This window comes from Dendrobates tinctorius, unplaced genomic scaffold, assembly GCF_039654945.1.
Source record: "Dendrobates tinctorius isolate UK_male_01 unplaced genomic scaffold, ASM3965494v1 ptg000004l, whole genome shotgun sequence".
In the NCBI taxonomy this organism is placed as follows: Eukaryota; Metazoa; Chordata; class Amphibia; order Anura; family Dendrobatidae; genus Dendrobates; species Dendrobates tinctorius.
Window position 1 is genome coordinate 11,336,505 of NW_027361672.1, and position 24,582 is coordinate 11,361,086.

The 24,582-nt window shown below is 46.2% G+C and overlaps 1 protein-coding gene across 1 annotated transcript in view; it reads right to left on the reverse strand.

The window, feature by feature from the left end:
* Positions 1 to 202: 202 nt before the first annotated feature.
* Positions 203 to 24,582, reverse strand: part of RIPOR2 (RHO family interacting cell polarization regulator 2) — a 274,424-nt gene continuing 250,044 nt past the window's right edge. The window contains exons 22-23 of the mRNA XM_073566141.1: positions 7,351 to 7,441; positions 203 to 799 (exon numbers count right to left, since the gene is read on the reverse strand). Of these exons, the coding sequence (XP_073422242.1) occupies positions 348 to 799; positions 7,351 to 7,441 (543 nt within the window). The 3' untranslated portion in view covers positions 203 to 347. The remainder of the gene's footprint in view (positions 800 to 7,350; positions 7,442 to 24,582) is intronic.

Genomic DNA, 24,582 nt, shown 5'->3' on the forward strand with positions numbered 1-24,582 from the left:
TAATAGGATATCCCCTTTAACCATTAGCAGGCGCATTAATTCTGTAAATGTTACCTATATATTAGGTTATCAAAAACAAAACAGAATGGATTGAATGAAAGAATAAAAAAGTAGACATGCGAACACTCATGGTGGTTTCTAGTGTCTTCTGTCAGTTTAGCACTAAAGAATTGTGGGTAATGAAGAAAATCTCAACAAGACATTAAAATGCTAAGATTTATAACAAATTCACATTGGCCAATATACATTAATGCAGACATTATCAATATTTTTTTTACTGAATACAGCACCAACTTCTAAAGGCAGATATAATCCAATTCCTATACTCAGTAGTAACCTACAGAACACTAAAGAGCAGTGGCCGTAGCTGGGACTCTGTGCTCTTCCATGGTCGCTACTTCTGGAGTAGTTTCAACCAGACATTCATTGTCTTGCTTTCCATCTTCTGTTTCTAGAGTTAGTTTATCAAGGAATTCATGTGCCTGCTCTCCATCTTCTTCCGTTGAAGCAGTTTTCTGTAGATCTTCAGGTACCCACATTCCATCTTCTCCATTTGAAGTCGCTTCCTCTGGACATTCATGTGCTTGCCTTCCATCTTCTTCTACATCAGCTTTCTTAGCACATTCATGTCCCAGGATGTCATCTTCCCCTTCTGTAGCAGCTCTCCTAGGACATTCATGTGCCTGCTTTCCATCCTCTGTGTCCAAAGTGACTGTCTCAAGGCATTCAGATGCCGGTCTTCCATTTCCACCAGGAGGTGCCCTTTGAAGAATTTCATATGCCTGCCTTCCATCTTCCCCTTGAAATAAAAAGAAAACAGGGTCGGTCAACTTAATCTTACTCTGTTTAATATTGCATAAAATCAGGGTTACATATAGCTGTGTATGTACACTCACTGGCCACTTTATTAGGTACACCTGTCCAACTGTGTGTTAAGACTTAATTTCTAATCAGCCAATCACATGGCGGCAACTCAGTGCATTTAGGCATGTAGACATGGTCAAGACAATCTCCTGCAGTTCAAACCGAGCATCAGTATGGGGAAGAAAGGTGATTTGAGTGCCTTTGAATGTGGCATGATTGTTGGTGCCAGAAGGGCTGGTCTGAGTATTTCAGAAACTGCTGATCTACTGGGATTTTCACGCACAACCATCTCTAGGGTTTACAGAGAATGGTCCGAAAAAGAAAAAAAATCCAGTGAGCGGCAGTTCTGTGGCCGGAAATGCCTTGTTGATGCCAGAGGTCAGAGGAGAATGGGCATACTGGTTCGAGCTGATAGAAAGGCAACAGTGACTCAAATTGCCACCCGTTACAACCAAGGTAGGCAGAAGAGCATCTCTGAACGCACAGTGCGTCGAACTTTGAGGCAGATGGGCTACAGCAGCAGAAGACCACACTGGGTACCACTCCTCTCAGCTAAGAACAGGAAACTGAGGCTACAATTTGCACAAGCTCATCGAAATTGGACAGTAGAAGATTGGAAAAACGTTGCCTGGTCTGATGAGTCTCGATTTCTGCTGCGACATTCGGATGGTAGGGTCAGAATTTGGCGTAAACAACATGAAAGCATGGATCCATCCTGCCTTGTATCAACGGTTCAGGCTGGTGGTGGTGGTGTCATGGTGTGGGGAATTTTTTCTTGGCACTCTTTGGGCCCCTTGGTACCAATTGAGCATCGTTGCAACGCCACAGCCTACCTGAGTATTGTTGCTGACCATGTCCATCCCTTTATGACCACAATGTACCCAACATCTGATGGCTACTTTCAGCAGGATAATGCGCCATGTCATAAAGCTCGAATCATCTCAGATTGGTTTCTTGAACATGACAATGAGTTCACTGTACTCAAATGGCCTCCTCAGTCACCAGATCTCAATCCAATAGAGCATCTTTGGGATGTGGTGGAACGGGAGATTCGCATCAGGGATGTGCAGCCGACAAATCTGCGCCAACTGTGTGATGCCATCATGTCAATATGGTCCAAAATCTCTGAGGAATGCTTCCAGCACCTTGTTGAATCTCTGCCACGAAGAATTGAGGCAGTTCTGAAGGCAAAAGGGGGTCCAACCCCTTACTAGCATGGTGTACCTAATAAAGTGGCCAGTGAGTGTATATATAGAAATATAATATATAGTTGAGTCACTTGGAATTTGGCTTCTTTGCCACAATTCTTCCATGACCACTGCTGGCCAGACTTCTCTGAATAGTAGATGGATGTAGCGGAGTACCACTGGTTGCTGCCGCCTGTGAGCTGATGGCACTGCCAGACACTTTCCAATTTTGAAGAGAAGTAAGCATGATCATCCTTATCACTAATGTCCTACCTCTCCATGTGCCAAGCCAGGCCTCATCTGAGCTGGGAATTGAAAAGTAACAAGGCACACCGATCGCACATTTTGCGTTCTCCTTGACGTTGTTGAATGGCTTTTGCACTTTTTGGTAAAAAAATTGTTAACTAAGTACTTTTACATTTTTAATGTTTACAGCAAAAGTGGAGTTCATGTATTCATTAATTGCAGTGTGCTGACGTATAGTGTATTGTAGGGGTTTGTTAAAAGTCCCCAAGCATAATGGAAGAAGTAGAAAATCTATTCATAAAGCCTATAGAGGAGACAGAAAATCAAGGCAAAGTAATTATTATGGGGAGCTTCAACTACCTGTCAACATTTGGAGAGCACAAAACTGGAAGTCCATCAAAATAAACAGGTTTTTGACAATAATGAAAGACAATTACCTTTCATACCAAGTCCTAGACCAAGCAAGACTTGAGTGTTTTAGACTCAATTTTAATAAATAGGCTCCACAGAATGTAGGGGTTGTGGGTCACTTACCCTGGCTTATGAAAGTATTTACCTCCTTGGCTTTTTACCTATTTTGTTACAATACAACCTGTGTTTAAATATTTTTGCAATCCGATTTGTGTGTAATGCATCAGCACTAAATAGTCAAAGTTGGTGAAGTGAGAAAAATATTGGCATAAATTAAATTTATGGGATCCAATAACTAAAAATTGGCATGTGCATATGTATTCACACTTTTGTTATGAAGCTCCTAAAAATTTCAGGTGCGAGCAATTACCTTCATAAGTCACACGATTAGTGAGTGGGTGTCCACCTGTGTGCAATCTAAGTGTAACATGGTCTATCAATATATACACACCTTTTCTGAAAGGCCACAGAGGCTGCAACACCATTAAGCAAGAGGCACCACTAACCATACAACACCATGAAGACCAAAGAGATCTCCAAACAAGTCAGGGACAAAGTTGTTGAGAAGTACAAGTTAGGATTGGGTTAAAAAAAAAAAATGTCCAAATCCAAATTCCTGATGATCCCCCAGAGCACAATCAAATTCATTATCATTAAATGGAAAGAACAAGGTAGCACAACAAACAGGTCAAGAAAGGGACACTCGCCAAAACTCTAAGCCGGGGCAAGGAGGGCACTAAACAGAGAAGCAGCACAGAAATCACAGGTAACTCCTAAGCTATACACTCCATATAGGTGGTCTTTATGGAAGAGTGGGCCGAAAATAAGCCTTTACTAACAAAAATTATAAGGCTCATTTTGAGTTTGCCAAAAGACATATGGGAGATTCCCCAAATGTATGGAGGAAGGTGTTGTGGTCAGATGAGACCAAAAGTTAACTTTTTAGCCACCAAGGTAAATGCCATGTTTCACGACAAATCAAGACAACTCATCACCCCAAAAACACCATCCCCACAGTGAAAATGGTCAAAGTCAAGGAGAAGATGGATGGTGTAAAATACCGGTTTCAGTCTGTCAGTCATTTGAGACTGGGACGGAGGTTCACCTTCCAACAGACAGAATCACTGATTGGGTGGATCAGGGAAATCCTGTAGATATAGTATATCTTGACTTCAGCAAAGCATTTGACAAAGTATCTCACACAATCCTTATTGAAAAATTGTGTATGGAATGGACAAGGCAACTGTTAGGTGGATTCATAACTGGCTTAGTGATCGGACCCAAAGAGTGGTCGTAAATGGCTGCACATCCAGTTGGAAGAATGTCTCAAGTGGGGTACCACAGGGCTCTGTCCTGGGCCCTGTATTGTTCAACATCTTTATCAACGATTTATATGATGGATTTGAGTGTAAACTGATTAAATTTGCTGATGATACAAAGCTAGGAGGGATAGCTAATACTAGAGAAGAGAGAGAGAGGATTCAAAAAGATATAAATAAACTGGAGCAGTGGGCAGCAACTAACAGAATGGTTTTTAACAGGGAAAAATGCAAAGTACTACATCTGGGCAATAAAAATGTAAAAAGCATATACAGAATGGGAGGAACAGGGCTAAGCAACAGCACATGTGAAAAAGACTTGGGTATACTAATAGATAACAGACTGAATATGAGTCAACAGTGTGATGCAGCAGCAAAAAAGGCAAATGCAATTCTAGGATGTATTAACAGAAGCATACAGTCTAGATCACGTGGAGTCATTATTGTCCTCTACTCCTCTTTGGTCAGACCTCATCTGGAATACTGTGTCCAGTTTTGGGCGCCACATTTTAAAAAAGACATCAATAAATTGGTGCAAGTTCAGAAAAGAGCGACCAGAATGGTGACCGGTCTGCAAACCCTGTCTTATGAAGAAAGGTTGCATGATTTGGGAATGTTTAGCTTGAAAAAGAGAAGACTGAGAGGAGACTTAATAGCTGTCTATAAATATCTCAAGGGCTGTCACATTGTAGAAGGAACATCTTTATTCTCATTTGCACAAGGAAAGACTAGAAGCAATGGGATGAAACTGAATGAGAGGAGACACAGATTAGATATTAGAAAAAAACTTTTTGACACTTAGAGTGATCAATGAGTGGAACAGGCTGCCACGAGAGGTGGTGAGTTCTCCTTCAATAGAAGTCTTCAACCAGAGGCTGGACAGACATCTGTCTGGGATGATTTAGCGAATCCTGCTTTGAGCAGGGGGTTGGACCAGATGGCCCAGGAGGTCTCTTCCAACTCTACGATTCTATGACATGGCGATTTTCTGTTCTCGTTTTCTCCTGCCCTTCTTCCAAGAGCCATAACTTTTTATTTTTCAGTCCATATAACCCTTAAATGGGTTTTTTTTTTTTTTGGCGGGACGATTTGTACTTTTGAATAACATCATTCATTCTATGAGATAGTGTACTGGAAAACTGTAAAAAAAAAAAAAAAAATCCAAGTGCTTTGAATTTGCAAAAAAAGTTTAATGACAATGTATTGTTTTTTACTTAAGTGGTGAAAAAAAGCACCGGAAATTTGTAAAATAAAAAATTATATATTATATATATATATAGCTTTTGTAATAGGAGGTGATATGAACTTATGTTTTTTTCCCATATTCTTAAAAAAAACTTTTTTCTTCATTTTTTACTGTATTTAATAGACGTTATAGGGGACTTGAAGCTGCAACTGTCTCATCGCCTATGCATAACAGTGCATTTTCCTTTCATCAGTCCACAAAATGTTTCTCCATTTCTCTTTAGGCCAGTTGATGTGTTCTTTGGCAAATTGTATCTGCTTCAGTACAGGTCTTTTTTTAAACAGTGGGACCTTGCAGGGATTTCTTGCTAAGGCCTGTTTCACACATCCGTTTTTCCCCATCAGTCAAAATCCACCGTTTTGCAAAAAAACAGATCCGCCATTTTTCTTGGCGGATGTTTTTTCCCCATTGACTTGTATTAACGGGGGATCTTGACGGATGGTCATCCGTTCGATCCGTTTGTTTATGGATCCGCCAAGATTTTTCCGTCCGCTGAGCGGACAGGACGGACAGTGAAACGTTTTTTTCTCTGGCCGGATCTGCATTTCCTATTGCGCATGCCCGGGAGAAATGCCTGTGTCGGAAATTTAACCCTAAATTCAGTTCTGGCGACTGAAAAAAATATATCTCTCTCTCTCCTCCCCGGGCAGTGGTTCCTTTAAAATTCTTCCTTCTCCGGATCCGTTAAAACAACGGTCCGGTGGCAAACGTTGTGCTCAGTACAGGAACGGATCCGTTGTCCACCATTTTAGCGGATTTTAACTGACAGAAAAAACTGATGTGTGAAACAGGCCTAAGAGTTTAGCTTCACACAGGCGTCTTCTATCTGTCACAGTACTCACAGGTAACTTGAGAATGTCTGTGATCATCCTGGAGCTGATCACTGGCTGAGCCTTTGCCTTTTGCTATTCTTCCATCCATTCGAATGGTGGTCTTCCATTTTCTTCCATGTCTCTCTGGTTTGGCCTTCCATTTTAAAGCATTGGAGATCATTTTCGCTGAACAGCCAATCATTGTCAGTCCTTCTTTATAAGTTTTACCCTCTACAATCAACTTTTTAATCAAAGTACGCTGTTCTTCTGAACAATGTCTCAAACGACCCATATCAGGCTTTCCAGGAGAAATGCATGTATAACATGTCCTGGTTTCACCCTTAAATAAGGGCCACCTGATTCACACCTGTCTCTTCACAGAATTATTGACCTCACTAGTTGAACTCTACATTGCTATTATATTGAACACAACCCTTTCAATTAATTATTCTAATACACCAACTCAAAAACATGCAGATCATGAATGCAGAGTCTGGTGGTTTTCTTAGAATCTACTGCGCCAACTGGTAAATTGTGTGACATGTGGTAATATAATTTATACCAATACCAGTTATTAATCTGGTTAGTCATATTGGACTGCTAATATTTTGAACACTACTGTATGCAGGGCCCATTATTGTTTATGGAGAAGAATATGGGTCCATCATTCTGTATGGAGGACTATGTGGGGTCCATTATTCTGTATGGGGGACTATGTGGGGCCCATTATTCTGTATGGGGGACCATGTGGGGTCAATTATACTGTATACTGGTTGGCCTGCGACTTTGTGCAAGTATTTCATTTTGGACGTCTATGTGTTTGAGTTTTACACCCCTGCTCTAGATAAACATGATAGGTTAAACTTGGTCGACTGGTGTCTTCTTTCAACCTCTAAATTATGTGTCGCTGTTTTTTTTTTTTTTCCCCAAAGGTCAGATAAATGCTTTCATTTATTTGCAAGATTGAAAAGAACATGTTACAGCACACAACAGAAAAATTTTCATTCATTTTGTGGCCACCACAAAGCAGTTATTCTGGCTATACATATAAAGATGGTTCAAAGGTCGAATGACCTCTTTAAGCTGCAATTGTATCCAATTTACGAACCAACGTATGAATCCTTCAAAATCAGCCATTAGTTTAGACATTTCCTAATAAATATAGAATCTGTGTACCTCAAACTATGTCAGGCTCCTATACAATGACACTTTATGCCTCCATTTACAGCGATGGTGCACTTAGAAGGTGTGTATAATGGACTTACCTAGAGACATCAATGTCTCCGAAGCAACCTTATTAAGCTCTTCATTATCAGACTGACAGATGGTGACAAGAATATTAATGCTTTCTTTAGCCTAAAATACACAAAGTGCACAGGGTTACATAGTTGACACATGTTGGATGAGTTCAACATTTATAAATGTACAAAACTTTCATGAGAACCAGAGGAAGGTGATGAACTCCCGTTAATGTACAGTCTAATTGCCCTATGAAAATGACATTCTCCTTCAATCATTCTTTAATATCTGTATAATTGAAGACATTCTTGGATATTAATGTTCAGGACACTGAAACATTATACTGTAATTATAAAAAAAAAATATTTCCACCACTGACCAATACCAATTTTTGAAGGTTTTTTTTTGCGCATATTTACAGAAAAGTTCTTCCTTCAGATGTATAGTTTGACCCTTTGTATATTAGAATGCTGAATACTCCAAATTACCACATGGTCAGCATGGGTTATTCATACATCATGCAGTCTATTTGTAGAACTGGTTAGGTAGTCACTAGTCAGCAATTCAAGTCAATACCCTGCTAAAATGGTCAGGAAGAAAAAGGGTCAAGCATGATGTTCTGCTAAAAGTGCCTGGAAGCAGTTTATTCACCTTTTCCTAATCTACTATATAATTGTCTATTTCTGTCTGTTTGTAACGGAAATCTCGCGTCGCTGGGATGCGGGATTTCCATTACAAACAGACAGAATTAGATGATTATATAGTAGATAGTTAGATTATACTCACCCCGGTGTTCGGTCCGGTCCAATGGGTGTCGCCGTCCCGTCCGGCGCCTCCCATCTTCATACGATGACGTCCTCCTCCTTGCTTCTCCCTCGGCTCCTGCGCACGCGTTCTTTATCGGCCCTGTTGAGGGCAGGGCAGAGCAGAGTACTGCAGTGCGCAGGCGCCGGACCTCTCTGACCTATCCCGGCACCTGTGCACTTCAGTATTTTACTCTGCCCTTAACAGTGCAGATAGAGTACGTGTGCGCAGGAGCCGAGGGAGAAGCAAGGAGGAGGATATCATCGTATGAAGATGGGAGGCGCTGGACCGGGACACCCACCACACCCGCCCCCCGGTGAGTATAATCTAACATGTTTTTCTTATTTTTCAGGTTTCATCGGGGGCTTATCTACAGCATTACACAATGCTGTAGATAAGCCCCTGATGGCAGTGGCCCCAGCTAATGGGATAAAAATGGGGTGACAGATTCCCTTTAAATAAACAACATACATATTCTAGAATACCCGATGCGTTAGAATCGGGCCACCATCTAGTGATACCAGAAGCATGCTTGGTTAAACTGAGTGTGCATGGAGGTCGAAAAGAATAATTATCGGACCAACATGCAATTGGTTGATAGCTATGGAAAGTCTTTTTAAGAGAAAGATGGCACTTCTGAGAGACAGGGACGTTGTCCCCTTCACCAAGTGATGAGACAAAATTATGGCCCCAATTCATCAAAGCAATTTTGGCAGATTTGCTTTGAAAAGTTACTTTGTATAACTCAGAGTTGTGCAAACATTTGGTAACTTTTAGTGTTTTCACACCAGTTTCTCTGAGCTCCACCAAAATGGTAGGGCTGGGGCGGGATGGAAGTGCAAAGCCATAGGTGGCAAATTCATGATGAGCTGTGGCATTCTTTACACCAGAAATCTTACTCCATTCTTTGACTCAATTAACATATTTGACAAGGCGCACAGAGGTGCACGCCACTTACCAGTCATTCTTGATTCATTAAGACGTGTACCTCTTATTGATTCAGGAGTGCCTGACTCCAACACAACCCCTCATCAAGACCGGTGTGAAAATTGCCATTTTTCATGAATCAGGGAATGTGTGTGTAGCTTGTGCTAGGATAGGTTATCAATATTAATGTCCTTTAAACAGTCTTTAAGGTTTTTTTTTCTCAGCTGAATACATGATGTTGTTATTTTGAGTTCTTAGATGGGTGAACTATAAGAATGACTTCACTGGAGCCATATAAAAGAGCTCCCCGTACTTTGTTGGGAAGATTCTACTATACATAACTGATGACAGCTATTCATAATGTTTACTTTTGGTAGTTCATTTTTAAATCTGGAAATGCTCTTTTTGAATTCAGTTCTTTACAAGATTTTACATAGTTATGAGTGTGTTTCAGAACTTGGTTTGGATCAGTTCCATTTTTATCCCGCCAAGATCAGCATGTAAAATGTAAACGCTTGGTCTTAGGAATACAAGAACAGGGCGCTAGAAGATAACCGTCAAAGAAATAGACTTTAAGAAGACCTGTAGACACATGCCCATGCCACCTGGTGAGCGGCAGACAAAGGACGGATTGGTGCAGCTAATGAACATCTAACAGACTCTACACTTGGTCTGGCACCAGGAATTAGCTATTTTTTAAGAAATTAAAACTCTTAAACAATGGGACATTATAATGCGGTTATAGGTAGTGCCAGCCACGTAGACAGCTAACTACCAAACAGCCAAGAGACCTGCACACACAACTTTCACAATGTCATGGTGATGATACTTAAGCATACACAAATGAATTTCTTGTCTGGAATGATAAATCTACAGAATTACCTTACATTTACTGCTGAGTGTTTCATATTTTAAAACTAGTTGCATCTTTAAGACTTCCATTGTTCTTGTGCCTGATTCTAGCTGTCCTCCTTACCTGCCAGTGGTCATACTTTAGTAGAGTCCACAGCTTACTGCAACCTGCTTTACATGGGCCATGGGTCCAGTTATGAGGTATTAAAATAAAATAATTAGGCATAGGTAATAGATGTCTGCATAACGACTGACGATCTAAACCTGAACTCCACAAATGTCCATGATTTGATGGGCATGAGGACAGGGTCAGTGACATTCCTAAAATGCAACATTAATATCCAGTGGCACATGCGGTTTGATTATTCCGTATAATTGTAAAACTTACTAAACTAAGTTTATACCACTTACTAGTTGGCTTAGTTTGTGCCAAAAAAGTGCAACGCAATACTGGCATATTGTCTTGTATGTTAGGTCACACCTTATTCCAGTAAACCACACTCCATCTCTCTTACAACACCACCTGTCATTGGAAGAGTCTTAAAGAGAACCAATCAGAAAATTATCTACGGTTTAAATCGAAATTTTGTGTTAAAGGAATTCTTTTGTAATTCTTGGCAATGTTTTTTTTTTTATTATTGTTACTTTTACACATCACTCACAATCTATGTTAAAATAAAATTCTTGCAATTTTCACACTAGCCACTAAGCCTTTTTTAGACTACCTTCTTTTTGGTTTCAAGAAACAACACATGTACATAGCCACATTGCTCAGACTCTGACTATATCTTTGGAATTCACTAAAGAGCCTGTGCAAAGGTCATTATGAAGAGAGGGTGAGCAGGGTCAGGTGAAACATCTCCTATTGTGATTGGTGGATCCTGTGTTATTATCAGATGTGTATACAGGTGTTATCTGTTATTGTAAACCTGCCTTGGACAATATGGAGCCTAATTTGTAGCTTGGTGAGAACTCTTCCTGAATAAACAGGAAGAATTAGTCTAAAGGGCATGTCACACTAAGAGATATCGCTAGCAATATCGCTATAACTAGTGACGTTATAGCGATATTGCTAGCGATATCGCTGTGTCTGATACTTACCTCCGACCCGCTCCCCCACTGGTTATCGCTGATCGCGCGAGAACGTCCAGGACCGTTTCTCGTCGTCAGCTTCCTGCGGCGCTTCCTGCTGTGACGACGAGTGGAGCCGGGCGGGAGGACGCAGGATCGCCTGGTGTGACAGGTAAGTAGCGACCCCCGTCCCCAGCGATGTCGCTGGTGAGATCTGCCTGTGTGGCAGCTCACTAGTGACCACCTAGCGATGTACCAGCGATCCTGACCGCGTCATATCGCTGGTCGGGATCGCTGGTACATCGCTAAGTGTGACAGTACCTTAAGAAAACCCCAGTGTGAAAATTGTAAGATCACATTTGTTTTTATTTAGTAAAGATCGTGATATGAAAAAAAAATATTGTGAACATTTATAAAAAAAAAAAACCTACATGTAACATGAAAACCTGATTGAAGCATAAGGTTATTTTCTGATAACAATATCCCTTTAAGAAAAAGTCTAAAACATCATCAAAAATATGATGCGGATCATAAAACAATTTTTGGAGCAAAATATGCCACAATTTTTGAAAATTTATCTTGCTTGGCATGCCACAGTAGGTATAAACTGATAATGACCCATAAAAATCATACTGCTGCTCATTCATCTCTTCTTTCTTTCCTTGTTTTTTCCTCATCAGTCTCTTAATTGCATCCTGTTTGGCGTTTCGCTATGTTCACATTTTTCCAGATGTCTCAATCACTTTGGACAGAAAAAATGGCACTCTGACAATAGACTGCATTACAGAACATCGACGACCGCATTATACATCAAATGGGTCTATTAAGTCCTGTTGGTGTTCATCGTTGAAAAGGTCAGGCACATCTTTATGGTTTTTGTTCTTAAAGCACCACTCCAGTGTTTTTTTTTTATTAAACCACTGGAGTGGTGTTACTAATGTATGTTTCCTGTCCCTAGTAATAAACTTACCAGCCGCTGTGTTCTTCTGTTATTGGTGCCGCTCCAGTTGGTCTCCAGCAGTTTGTGACCTGCAGATCACTCCAGTGTTTGCTAGGCGAACTGGAAGTCACTTCTCAATGTCAGTCTATGAGAGCCAGAATGAGGCTCTCATAGACTTCCATTGACAGCTTACGACCATTAGCTCTGACTTCCAGTCAGTCAGGAGAATCGATGGCAAGATGGCAGAGCGGGATCGAAGTGGTACCGGGAAGAGCAGACGCCAGTGGTTGGTAAGTATATTACTGGGGGCAGGGAACATAGATTAGTGATATCACTAATGGTGAAATAAAAAAGCCCGCTGGAGTGGTGCTTCAGCCACAACCACATTGCATATGTGAATAGAGCCTTAGAAATATACCTAAGTAAAATCTCCACTATTCCTACAGAGTTTTTCTAATGTAGTTTGGACATCACCTAAAACATGACCGCATTAACTTTCTTTTATCAATTATAACTAGAATTACCTTACTGATGTCTTGTGCTCCTTTTTCCATGGAATTATAACTCATGTGATAAGCTTAAAGGAATTGTTCACTGCTTGGACAACCCCTTCTCATTCCTCATTAAAATAAAAACACATCTTGTGCCAGCGCTTTTCCAGCGGTGTCGGCACTCACTCTGCCATGGATCTCATGAGGTTATGAGACATGAGCTCTGAGCCCTGTGGTACCCCACTTGAGACATTCTTCCAACTTGATATGCAGACATTTCTGACCACTATTTGGGTAAGATCACTAAGCCAGTTATGAATCCACCTAACAGTGGCTTTGTCCATTCCATACTTGGTCATTTTTTCAACAAGGATTGTGTGAGATAATTTGTCAAATGCTATGCTGAAGTTAAGATATACTATATCTACTGCATTTTCCTGATCAACCCAGTCAGTGATTTCATCATGGTCATCCTCTCATATGTATTTCTGTTTATTATACATTAAATATACAGTTAACACTGTACAATGAAAGATGACGGTTAGAGACTAAGATAAGAAACATTTCTGATTTTGCTCAAAATTCATGACCCATGTGCGCCATTTTGAATAATTTAATGCAAAGGACAAAAAAGAGAAATTGCAAAAAAAAAAATTGTATATAATGAATCGGTCCTTTGTTTCTGACCTACAGTGGGTCTCTAACACGTAGGTCATGATTTGTATGCTCAGGCTATTTTATTACCTTCAACATATTGACACTTCATAATAACCTGCGGATGAAAAACCATCAATATTAAACAAAAATTCACAAAAGCATCAAATGAATGAATAGAATATTTCCGTCTTGATTTATTTGCACAATTCTGACCAGTTGCTATAGAACCAGAAATGTGCAATGTGTTTTTCAGTTTTTGGTCATGTAAAGAATTCCTATCCAGCCCATTCAGATATCCCAGAGGCTTAAAGATTTCACTTTCCCACGACCATAAGGCCAACTTTCTGCACAAAATGAGCTCAGTGGCGGTATTACCAGCAAACCAGGTTTTTCCCTCTGTATCGGTGTGATTGCTATGTTTAACAGTACACGTGGGAACTGCCCGAGGTGAAACAAATTACCTGAGCAGTGGCCAAAAATATGACAAAAGAAACAAAGCTACGTACATAACAACTGACAAGGGCATACACAGGGCTCAGAATCCTACACATATATTACATCTACACTGCAAAGCATTCTGTTAAGATTAATTATTATTTACTGTGTGGTACTCGCAGGTACGAAGGACGCAGTGACGAGGCGCGAGACGGTTTAGTGCTTTTAGTATTAACGTTTATAGGCCTAGAGGTAACTGTCCTCAGTTGTAGCCTAACCAACCAAAGGGGTAACAAGAATTGCCCTTGCAGGGGCTCTATACAAGCAAACACAAACGGGGTAGAACACGACTACGTCCGGCAAGAGCCGGTCACTATAGGGCCCGCGGTATGGCCAACTACGGGTCCTTAATTATATAGTCAACTTAGCTGTCCAGATGTCCCTCACCGTTCGGGATGGTGGTCTTTCGGCGTAGCAGTCGCTGGTGCTGAAGCGTTGACGAAGTCTTCAAGCGCTCCGGCGCTCCGATGACGCTGGAGCACCACAGGCCCCGGAGGAGTCCTTGGACGGATGGGCTGCAGCCCCCGGACTGGGGCAAGCGGCAGCGATGTGGGGTGGCGAGGGGCAGGCCACCTGCGCAGCTACCAGCTGCGACGGGGAATCAGCGGCGAGCAACGGCCCTGCCCTTGCCGCGGACCGGAGCGGGACAGTGGTGGCTGCCGGCGACACTGGACTTGCCGCGGCCACTGGTAGGAGCAGGGCGGCCGCGGGTGGTGGGGGACAAGCTGCAGCCGCGGGCTGGAGCGAGGCGGCAACGACCGCGAGCGACCGCGGGCACACCGTAGCCGCGGGCAGGGGCGAGGCGGCAGCGGGCAGAAGTGGGGAAGCGGCTCTCGGACGGTCGTCTCGGCGCTGTCCCTCTGATGTCCCCGAGGAACGTCTCTCCTGGCTCTGATAAGCCGCTCTGGTTCTCAGTCGCTCCCACGGTCTCCTGCTGCTTCTGTCCCAGTCTGCTGACTCACGGTGACTAGCGTTCCCCGCCCCTTTTATACTGGCTCCTCCCCCAGCCCATCTGTCCATCTCAACGGTCCGTCCCTGAACTCTGTCCCCCGGGAACAGTTTCCCCCGGAACCTAGGTGACGGTCCCCTTGGTTCCGGCCCGGACACGCGGCGGGGGCCCTTCTTCCCACACTCCCCCGTCCTGTATGCTCGCCAGTCCTCGGGCGAGGGTTTTAGTAGACTCGGGTTAGCCTCTCGAGACGGCAGTCCTTGTCGCCATACGAACTGGTCCTGTTCATAACGTTCAGGGGGGTTTGCCAGCTGTTGATCGCTCGGAGCGTCGAAGCTTGGGTATGATGGAGTCTTCTGGGGTGGTGGATGGTGGTAGGATAGTCGATTCTGGTGGGGTGCCCGGGTCTACTGTGGTGTTACTACTTGGGTGACCCGCGGATGCAGTTGGGGGGTCCTCTTCATCGTCCAGGTCCCAGACCGTGGGCGGGGGGGGCCAGGGACCTGCGGGACCGGTTCGGGTCGTAGGGGGTCAGTGGACGCACAAGGCCGTAAAATGTTACGGTGCACAACACGAGTGAGAGGTGCGTCGTTTCCTTCCGATTGTATTTCATACACAGGCCCGTCGGGGCTTACTCGGCGCAACACTCGGTACGGGTTCTCCTCCCACCGTGGTTCTTACTTTTTTTGGGGGCGTTGATCTAGCACGAGCACCCGATTCCCAGTTTGGAAGTCAATCGTTGGGGGCAGTGCTCCCCCGGGTGTTCTATATCCTGGATCTTTGTATGGACAATTCGATGGAGGGTCTGCAGCCGCTGCCGGTGATTTCGGACCCACGAGGATACTCCGGTCCAGGGCTGGGGTTCCTCCGGGTTTAACTCCACTTCCGTGATTCCTTTACCCTCCCGTCCGAACAGCAATGAGTAGGGGGTGTAACCAGTCACTCGGCGCACCCGGTTATTATATACCCACACCAGCTCAGGGACATATTCAGGCCAGCGGGCCTTTCGGTCGCTCTCCAGGGTACGCAGCATTTGGATCAGTGTCCGATTAAATCGCTCACAGGCTCCATTTCCCTGCGGGTGGTATGGTGTAGTCCGAGACTTATCAATACCGTAGAGGTGATGTAGTTCTTGCATGACTATTCCTAGGAAGCACGCTCCTTGGTCCGAGTGTATTCATTGTGGGCAGTCGTTTCACTTGGATAAAGTTCTTACAAATTGCGTAGGCGGCAGACTCCGTTGTTTGGTCTCGGGTGGGGGTGACCACGGCGAACTTGGTGAAATGATCCACCATAACGAGGCAATGTTCATACCCCTGGTAGGCCGGACCTATGGTCAGATAGTCCACCGTGAGGAGCTCAAGGGGAGCTAATGTTACAATTGTCTGCACCGGGGCTCGTTGCGCGGGAGGATTGGGGAGCTCGCAGGGGCGGCAGGTTCGGCAAACTTCTTCTACAGCGGCGTGCAAGCGTGGATGGTACACTATCTGCTGCAACCATTGCCAAGTCTTTTGAGCACCGAAGTGAGCCCCCTTTTCGTGGGCTTCCCGAGTCAGATGGCTGAGGTGGGCTCCGGGCATAATCACCTGCCATAGTGTAGCAGACGTGGTTCGTGACACGGCTTTCCGATATAAAACTCCCTTTTTGATGACTAGCTTTTCCCACTGCCGCAACATCAGCAACATATCCTGGGTCATAGTCTGTCGCTGTGAGCTAGTGGGCAGTTTCCGGTGGCCACCCATCGACGTAGGAGTCAAATCTCTCCATCTTCCTGTTGCTGTTGGACCCACTGGTCGCGTGGCTGTTCCAGCATTCCCCCTAAGGGTTCCGAATGAGGCGCTTCTTGTGCATTGGCTGTAAGCACGGCAGTGAGGGCGAACGGCGTCTCTTCTCCTTCTAATTCGTCGTTTCGATTCTTCCCTGGGGTGGTGTGTCGGATTCTGGAGAGTGCGTCAGCGTGCACGTTTTCAGCCCCCATTTTGTAGATGAACCTGTAGTTGAACTTGGCCATCCGAGCCACCCACCGCTGCTCCAGGGCCCCCAGTTTGGCATTCTCCAAATGGGCTAGTGGGTTGTTGTCAGTCCGCACTACCACCTCGGAGCCCGCCAGGTACTCTGCGAACCGCTCCGTTATTGCCCACACTACCGCGAGGAGCTCGAGCTTAAAGGAGCTGTAATTGTCCGGGTTGCGTTCAGAGTCATGCAGCAACCGGCTACCGTAGGCGATCACTTTCTCTCGGCCGTCCTGCACCTGTGACAACACAGCTCCTAGTCCCTAGAGGCTCCCGTCGGTATGCAGGATGAACGGTTGCGAGAAGTCCGCATATGCCAATATCGGGTGTTATGAGCTCATTTTCTCCTTCACCTTTGATGTCCGATGAACTCCCTCTGCTGGTGAAAGGAGGTAGTGAAATTGATTTGGATGGGAAAAACCTATCATCTAAACAGGTGGAGTGTGATTGGACATCCGGAATCTGAGTGGATATAAGGCCGCCGACGCCCTGCTGGGTTGCTGGTGATCCTCTCTGCTCTGAGCTCTGGCCTCCAGTTTAGTCCTGCCTACTAAAGCTAAGTTTTTGCTCTGCTATTGTTCCATGAGATTTTGTCTGTTTACTTAGTATTTGTGTTCAGCCAGCCCTGGTTGGGACTGGCTGAACTCCATTTTTGTCTCTGATCAGTTGATCTCTTTGCTCTGTTTTCAGAATATACCTGAGTGCTGATATAGTGATTTTGAAGTCTAGTGACTTCAGGGCCTTTTCTATCAGACGTGTTGGACATTATTTTTGGCAGGGTTTTTGCGTGATTGCAGACAGTTGCTTTTCTTTCCTGTCCCATCTAGTTAGTGAGGGCCCCATCGTTTGCTCAGCCTGTCTTTCTGTCTGTGCTTGTGTTTTCATCTGTTTTCACCGTCAATACATGTTGGGGGATGTCTATTGCTTTGGGATCTGCTCTGGGGCAGTTTAGATTTCCCCTTTCTTTCTTTAGGTTTATTTAGTTCTCCAGCTGTGAACGAGGTGTCTAGGACCACCGTAGGAACACCCCACGGCTACTGTTCATTGTTGTGAATAGGATCAGGGGTCTGCAATCCGCTAGCTACCAACCTCTCCAGTTTTCTGGACTTAGCTTGTATTTTCGTTTTTTCCTCCTCCAGTGACTCATTCATAACAATCGGGGCGTTCGAGAGAGCGGCTTTGAGATCTTGAAATGCATCCTCCTGTGATTGCTGCCACTGGATCTTCCGTCCATTCACCCCGGCTGGAGTCCCCCTCAGCAGGTCCTGCAGGGCTCGGGCTCGGTGTGCGAGATTCTCTGCGAACCGACAGTAGTAGCCGGCCACCCCTGAATGGCAGCAACCTTTTCCAGGGACGGTCTGACACCTTCCGCCGAGACGGTATGTCCCAGATATTCTATTTGGGTGCGGAAGAGGTGGCATTTCTGGGGCTTTACCTTCAACCCGTACTTCTGCAGCCAGCCGAGCACCAGCCCCAACCGCTGCAGGTGGTCCTCGAACGTGGCGGAATAGATGATAATATCGTCCAAGTATATCAACGTGGCTTCAAAGTTGAAGTCTCCCAAACACCGCTTCATCAACCGCTGGAAGGTTCCTGGGGAGTTGGCCAGCGCAAACGGCATCCGATTAAACTCGAACAGTCCCATGGGAAGGATAAATGCCGTCTTGGCTCTGTCTTCCTCCGACATCGGCACCAGCCAGTACCCACTGGCCAGGTCCAGAGTTGAAAAGTACGTCGCGTTCCCCAAGGCGGACAGAGACTCTTCGCAGTATGTTCATGCCCAGAATAACTGGATGATGGCCGTTAGTTTCTCCTTGGGTTAGAACCACTCCCTGGCGGCCGAGAGATTTCCCACACAGCGTCATCTGGAGCCACACCACTCCGGCAACAGGGACCATATCATGGACACCGTAGTCGTATCATGGACACCCACTGGGGTCTTGCCACCTCCGGGAAGTGCTGCCGGAAGTACGTTGCAGGCATGGTCGTTACTTGTGACCCCGTATCCACTAGGCACCGTACAGCACGACCCTCGAGTTCGGCCCACACTACTGGGCACTTAGCGACCAGATCTTCGGGACTTCCACCACCCCTTGTTGTGGCTTCTGGCTCCAAGCGGCGTCCCCCATGCCCGGAGCCCTCTAGCTTAATGCCCGACGGGGTGGGTATCTCCCATGCCGCGGACACTCTTGTGCGAAGTGGCCCAGTTCTCCACACTCATAACACCGGGGCGGTGAGGCCCGACCACCCCTGGTATTGCGAGGCCCCCAAGGTCCGGGATTGTTGCCAGGCCGGCCGCAGGCTCCGTTGTTTTCTTCACTTCAGCCAGCTCGCCCCGGATACTCTTCAACTCTTGCCTCATTTCCTCAATCCACGGAGGCTCTCCGACAACGCTTACGGAAGCCTCCATGCTCCGGGCCTTCCTCACGGGAACTGTGAACCCCTGCTCCTGCTCTCGCACCCCGCCCTGTCTCCCCACTTCAGAGAAGGCTATACGTGGGTTCACTTGGATCTGCTCCCACAATGCCTGCTTGATTAACGGGTCCCGGAGTCCGGTCACTAACAGGTCATGCAGAGTAATGTCGATGGGCCCTACTCCTATCCCGTCCTTCCGCTCTATGGCTGTGTATAGCTCCTGAAGAGCGTTCATGTACTGGGTGATGGTCTCTCCCTCCCCCTGCATCCGACTAAACAACCGGGTCCTCAACTCTCCCATGTTTGTTAGATCCCCATGGGTTTCTTCCAAAATCTGCAAGACCCTGGCAAAGGTGTTGCGGTGCCCGGGATGTCTCAACATCACTGACTTCTGGGCTTCCCCTTCTAGCGCCATGAGGGCCACCTCGGCCTCTAAATCGGGGGTCATCGGATGCATGCGGAAAAGGCCCCGCATACGTTCTGTCCAGCTCCACAACAGCGTATCGGAGCCAGAAAACCGGGGCAAATTACTTAGCATAGCCCTCAGAGGCTGGAGCGGGGTCCCCCATTATCATCAGCACCCGCGGCCCCACTTTGGTCGGGCGCACCGCCGTCTGCGCTCGGAGACTGCATCCTGCCGACTACGCCAAATGTGGTACTCGCAGGTACGCAGGATGCAGTGACGAGGCGTGAGATGGTTTAGTGCTTTTAGTATTAACGTTTATAGGCCTAGAGGTAACTGTCCTCAGTTGTAGCCTAACCAACCAAAGGGGTAACAAGAATTGCCCTCGCAGGGGCTCTATACAAGCAAACACAAATGGGGTAGAACACGACTACGTCCGGCAAGAGTCGATCACTATAGGGACGCGGTATGGCGGACTACGGGTCCTTAATTATATAGTCAACTTAGCTGTCCAGATGTCCCTCGCCGTTCGGGATGGTGGTCTTTCGGCGTAGCAGTCGCTGGGCCCAGTTGCTGAAGCGTTGACGAAGTCTTCGAGCGCTCAGATGACACTAGAGCACCACAGGCCCCAGAGGAGTCCTTGGACGGATGGGCCGCAGCCTCCGGACTGGGGCAAGCGGCAGCGTTGTGGGGTGGCGAGGGGCAGGCCACCTGCGCAGCTGCCAGCCGCGACGGGAAATCCGCGGCGAGCAACGGCCCCACCCTTGCCACGGCCCGGAGCAGGACAGTGGTGGCCGCCGGCGACACTGGACTTGCCACGGCCACGGGTAGGAACAGGGCGGCCGCGGGGACAAGCTACAGCCGCGGGCCGGAGCGAGGCAGCAACGGCCGCGAGCGACCGCGGGCAGGGGCGAGGCGGCAGCGAGCTGAGGTGGCAGCGGCCGCGGGCACAAGCGGGGCAGCGGCTCTCGGACAGTCGTCTCGGCGCCGTCCCTCTGATGTCCCCGAGGAACGTCTCTCCTGGCTCTGATAAGTCGCTCTGGTTCTCAGTCGCTCCCACGGTCTCCTGCTGCTTCTCTCCCAGTCTGCTGACTCACGGTGACTAGCGTTCCCCGCCCCTTTTTTACTGGCTCCTCCCCCAGCCCATCTGTCCATCTCAACGGTCCGTCCCTGAACTCTGTCCCCCGGGAACAGTTTTCCCCCTGAACCTAGGTGACGGTCCCCTTGGCTCCGACCCAGACACGCGACGGGGGCCCTTCTTCCCACAACTGTTGCTGCTAATCTACTAGGGATCGATTTCAATAGACCCATTACTGCCAGGGGCACAATTATATTTCAGGGCACTATACAAGGCACCAATTACTTTAGGGAACACTAGGACTCATTTACTAAAGAAGCCTTTAGACCATGTATGTAGACGAAACAGTTCTACAATTTTACAAATTTCTCAAAGTGGCTAATGCTGGAGTATAAACGTTGTGCATTTTTAGCTTCCCTAGTAGTGATGAGCGAACATGCCAGGATAAGGAGTTATTCCAGCATGCTCTTGTGCTTACCAAGTGTCTTCGACGTGCTCGAAAAATATGTTCGAGTCCCCGCAGCTGCATGTCTCGCGGCTGTTCGACAGCAGGGATTCTCTAACAAACAGGCAATCCCTACATATGTTGCGGCTGTCAAACAGCCGCCAGACATGCAGCCTCAGGGACTCAATTATATTATTCGAGCACTCCGAGGACACTTAATTAGCACCCGAGCATACTCGGATAACACTTTTCCAGGGTACGTTAGTTCATCACTGCTCTCTAGAATTAGTTGACATGACCTATGAGTTGACTTACTTTGCACTAGAAAACTACCCTTAAATGTTGGCGCGTGATGTTTCATCTTAACGGGAAAGGGTCACCAGGTTTTCCCAATATAAACTACCTTTAACTCCACTTTAACAGAAGTATAGTAACCTATATATAATCCCCAACCCTCTGCACAGCCCAAATATACCTTTTAGAATCCCCCATATGACACGATCCGGTTTGATGAGTGTAACTCGTCTTGACCGTGCTTTATAAGGAGATTATAAAAGGCATTTTTGGGGCTATGCGGAGGGCTTGTGGGCTTATGTACAGCTTACTAGAAGGCAGTACAAGTGGCATTAAAGGTGGTGTCTGTAGCTTACATTGAGATAACCTGGTGACAGGTTCCCTTTAATCCTTGTGCCCTTCCAACGAAGCTCAAATCGTAAGATACCCTTGTCACATGATCGGCAGATATCATTGCGTTGATTAAAATGGGACATGAGCACAAGACCTGCTGATCATGCGCGCATCCAAGCGCCACTGGAAGTAAGCAGCTCCAGATGTCGCCAGACTACCCTTCAAGACAGATATCTCGCATATTAAGCTTAGCAGATCTTTCCCATTGGGTACCACTTACACCTGTAGGGGGCACTATTTTGTGGTATTCATATTTTCAGGAATATCTTTATAGCACAACTTTCTGAGGAACAGTATGTGGGGGCAATGGGTGGCACAGTATTCAGGGTAGAAGAAGAATTCCACTGCTGTTAGGGCACCAGAAAGGGGACTCTGCATTGAGGAGGTGGAGAGGATGAAAATGTGAGGAACCTAAAATGTGTAGACAGCAGAGACAAGTAGTAGCTGAAAGAAACATTAACGATGGACTGTGCTGAAGAGAGATGAATAAAAAAAAACATCTACAGTCAGGGAAGATGTCTCTAGTCAATCACTAGAAGTAATAGTGAATTTTGCCAGTGCCCGCATCTGGTCATTGCTGTATTCCCCGATATGTTCTGTAGAGGTGAATTTAGTACTATTCATCCAGTGACTGTACTACTGAGCTGTAAGTATCTAGGCCTAACATGTATAATGTGCCTTCAGCGTGAGGAGAGGTTTGACTGTGGTACATTTAGGCTATGTCCACACGCTGCGGATTCACCAGCGGATTTTTCCGTGCGGATCCGCAGGAAAATTGACCTGCGGATTGGCCTGCGGTTTAACACCAGGACAATGGAATAGGTGGCAAACCGCAGCGGAATCCGCAGAAAGAATTGACATGTCATTTATTTCTGCGGATTCAAAACCGCAGCTTTTTCGCAGTGTAAAAACCGCAGCATGTGAACTGCGAATTGTAAATCCCATAGACTTACATTGTACTGTACACTGTCTGCAGAACTGCTGCGGATCCGCAGAGGCCAAATCCGCTGCGGATCTGCAGTAGAATCCGCAGCGTGTGCAGATACCCATAGGCTGGGTTCACACGTAGCGGAATTCCCGCGGAAGTTACCGCGAGAATTCCGTAATTCCATTCTGCGGGAAAATCGCATTTTAAATTCCCGCGATTTTCCAGCGGAAAAACTAGCGATTTGCAAGCATAATTAGCTTGCAGAATGCTAGCGTTTTCCAAGCGATCTGTAGCATCGCTTGGGGAACTGATTGACAGGTTGGTCACACTCGTCAAACATAGTGTTTGACGAGTGTGACCAACTTTTTACTATTGAGGCTGCCTATGCAGCGTCAGTAGTAAAAAGATCTAATGTTAAAAATAATTAAAAAAAATAAAAAATCGGGTTATATTCACCTTCTGACTTCCTGCGCAGCGTCCCCAGGCCTCCGCGATGCTCCGGCAGGTCCCGTTCCCAGTAATGCATTGCGGCAATGACCTTTGATGACGTCGCAGTCTCGCAAGACGCGACGTCAGCAAAGGTCATCGCAATGCATTACTGGGAACGGGACCTGCAGCGTTTATCGCTGAGGCCTGGGGACGCTGCGCGGGACGTCAGAAGGTGAATATAACCCGATTTTTTTATTTTAATTCTATTTTTTACAGGGATATGGTACCCACAGCCGGGAGGACAGTCTCCTCTCCTCCGGACCATGGGTACCATCCGCAAATGTTCTGCTCACTTTTCGCATGATGGGCACAGCCACATGCGGAAAGTAAGCAGAACAATTCATTCCTATGTGGGCGGAATTGCCGCGATTCCGCAAATTAATGAGCATGCTGCGGATTTTTCCGTGATGCGATTCCGTCGCGGGAAAATCCGCAGCATTAGCACAGCATTGCAGAATCCCATAGGATTGCATGGGATGCTGTTTTTTTGCGTTTTTGCTGCAAAATCGCGCGGTAAAAACCACCGCGAAAAAACCTGAACGTGTGAACGCAGCCATACATTACAGCTTTTGTTTCTGATATTAAAGGGTATGTCACATTTAGGTATTCAACATGGTTTTTGGCACAGATTCCATGCCAAAATGGCAACTAGCTTCCCTTCATTTGAATGAGAAAACACCCTTAATACACACCGCATTTTTTCTCCCTTGTTTTTAACGCTTGTTAGAAAAAGCATCATGGCAATTCTTCGGGACATTTTCTGTGCACAATTTGGAATAAAATGTGCATTTTTTATGCAGTTTTTTCAGATGTTTTGCAGCAGAAACGTGCCAAAAGCACACTATTGCTAAGTCTCTTATTAAAGTGACATGTAAAAGTTGGTGCACTCTGGTCAAAATTATTGTAAATGTGAACAGTTAAGCAAGTTGAAGATGACATGATCTCAAGAACTACCGTATTTTGCGGATTATAAGACACACCCCAAATTATGAGAACAATAGGAAAAAAATCTTTTTTTTAAATAAAATGGTGATGCTTCTTATAATCCATGCGTCTTCTTGCTTACCGGGAGTGGTGGCTGCAGTGAAGCGGGGTCCCAGGGTCGCTGCTGGAGGAGGCAAGAGTGGAGCGTTGATGCAGGCCGCAGGCTGGGATGAGGGGGGTGTTCGGAGGTGCGGTGCAGCACGCCGCTGCAGGTGTTCGGTGCTGCACGCCGCTGCAGGTGTTCGGTGCTGCAGGCGTTTGGTGCTGCAGGGGCTCTGCCCACAACTTGTGAAAGCCCAAAGCCCCCGCAGTTACATGGTTTCCTATGCGGTGGACTGGACGCCGGGAAAATGGCTCCTAGCGCTGAGATCTCATCTCTCAAGATCTTGGTTCCGCCCCCTGCTGGCAGCCATTTTCCCGGAGTCCCGTCCACCGCATAGGAAACCATGTAACTGCGGAGGCTCTGAGCTTTCACAAGCTGCTGGCAGAGCCCCCGCAGCACTGAATACCTACAGTGACGCGCCACACATCCTGCGGCCGGTAAGGTATATCTGCATTATAAGAAGCACCCCCATTTTCCCCCCAAATTTGGGGGAACAGAAGTGTTTTATAATCCGAAAAATACAGTATA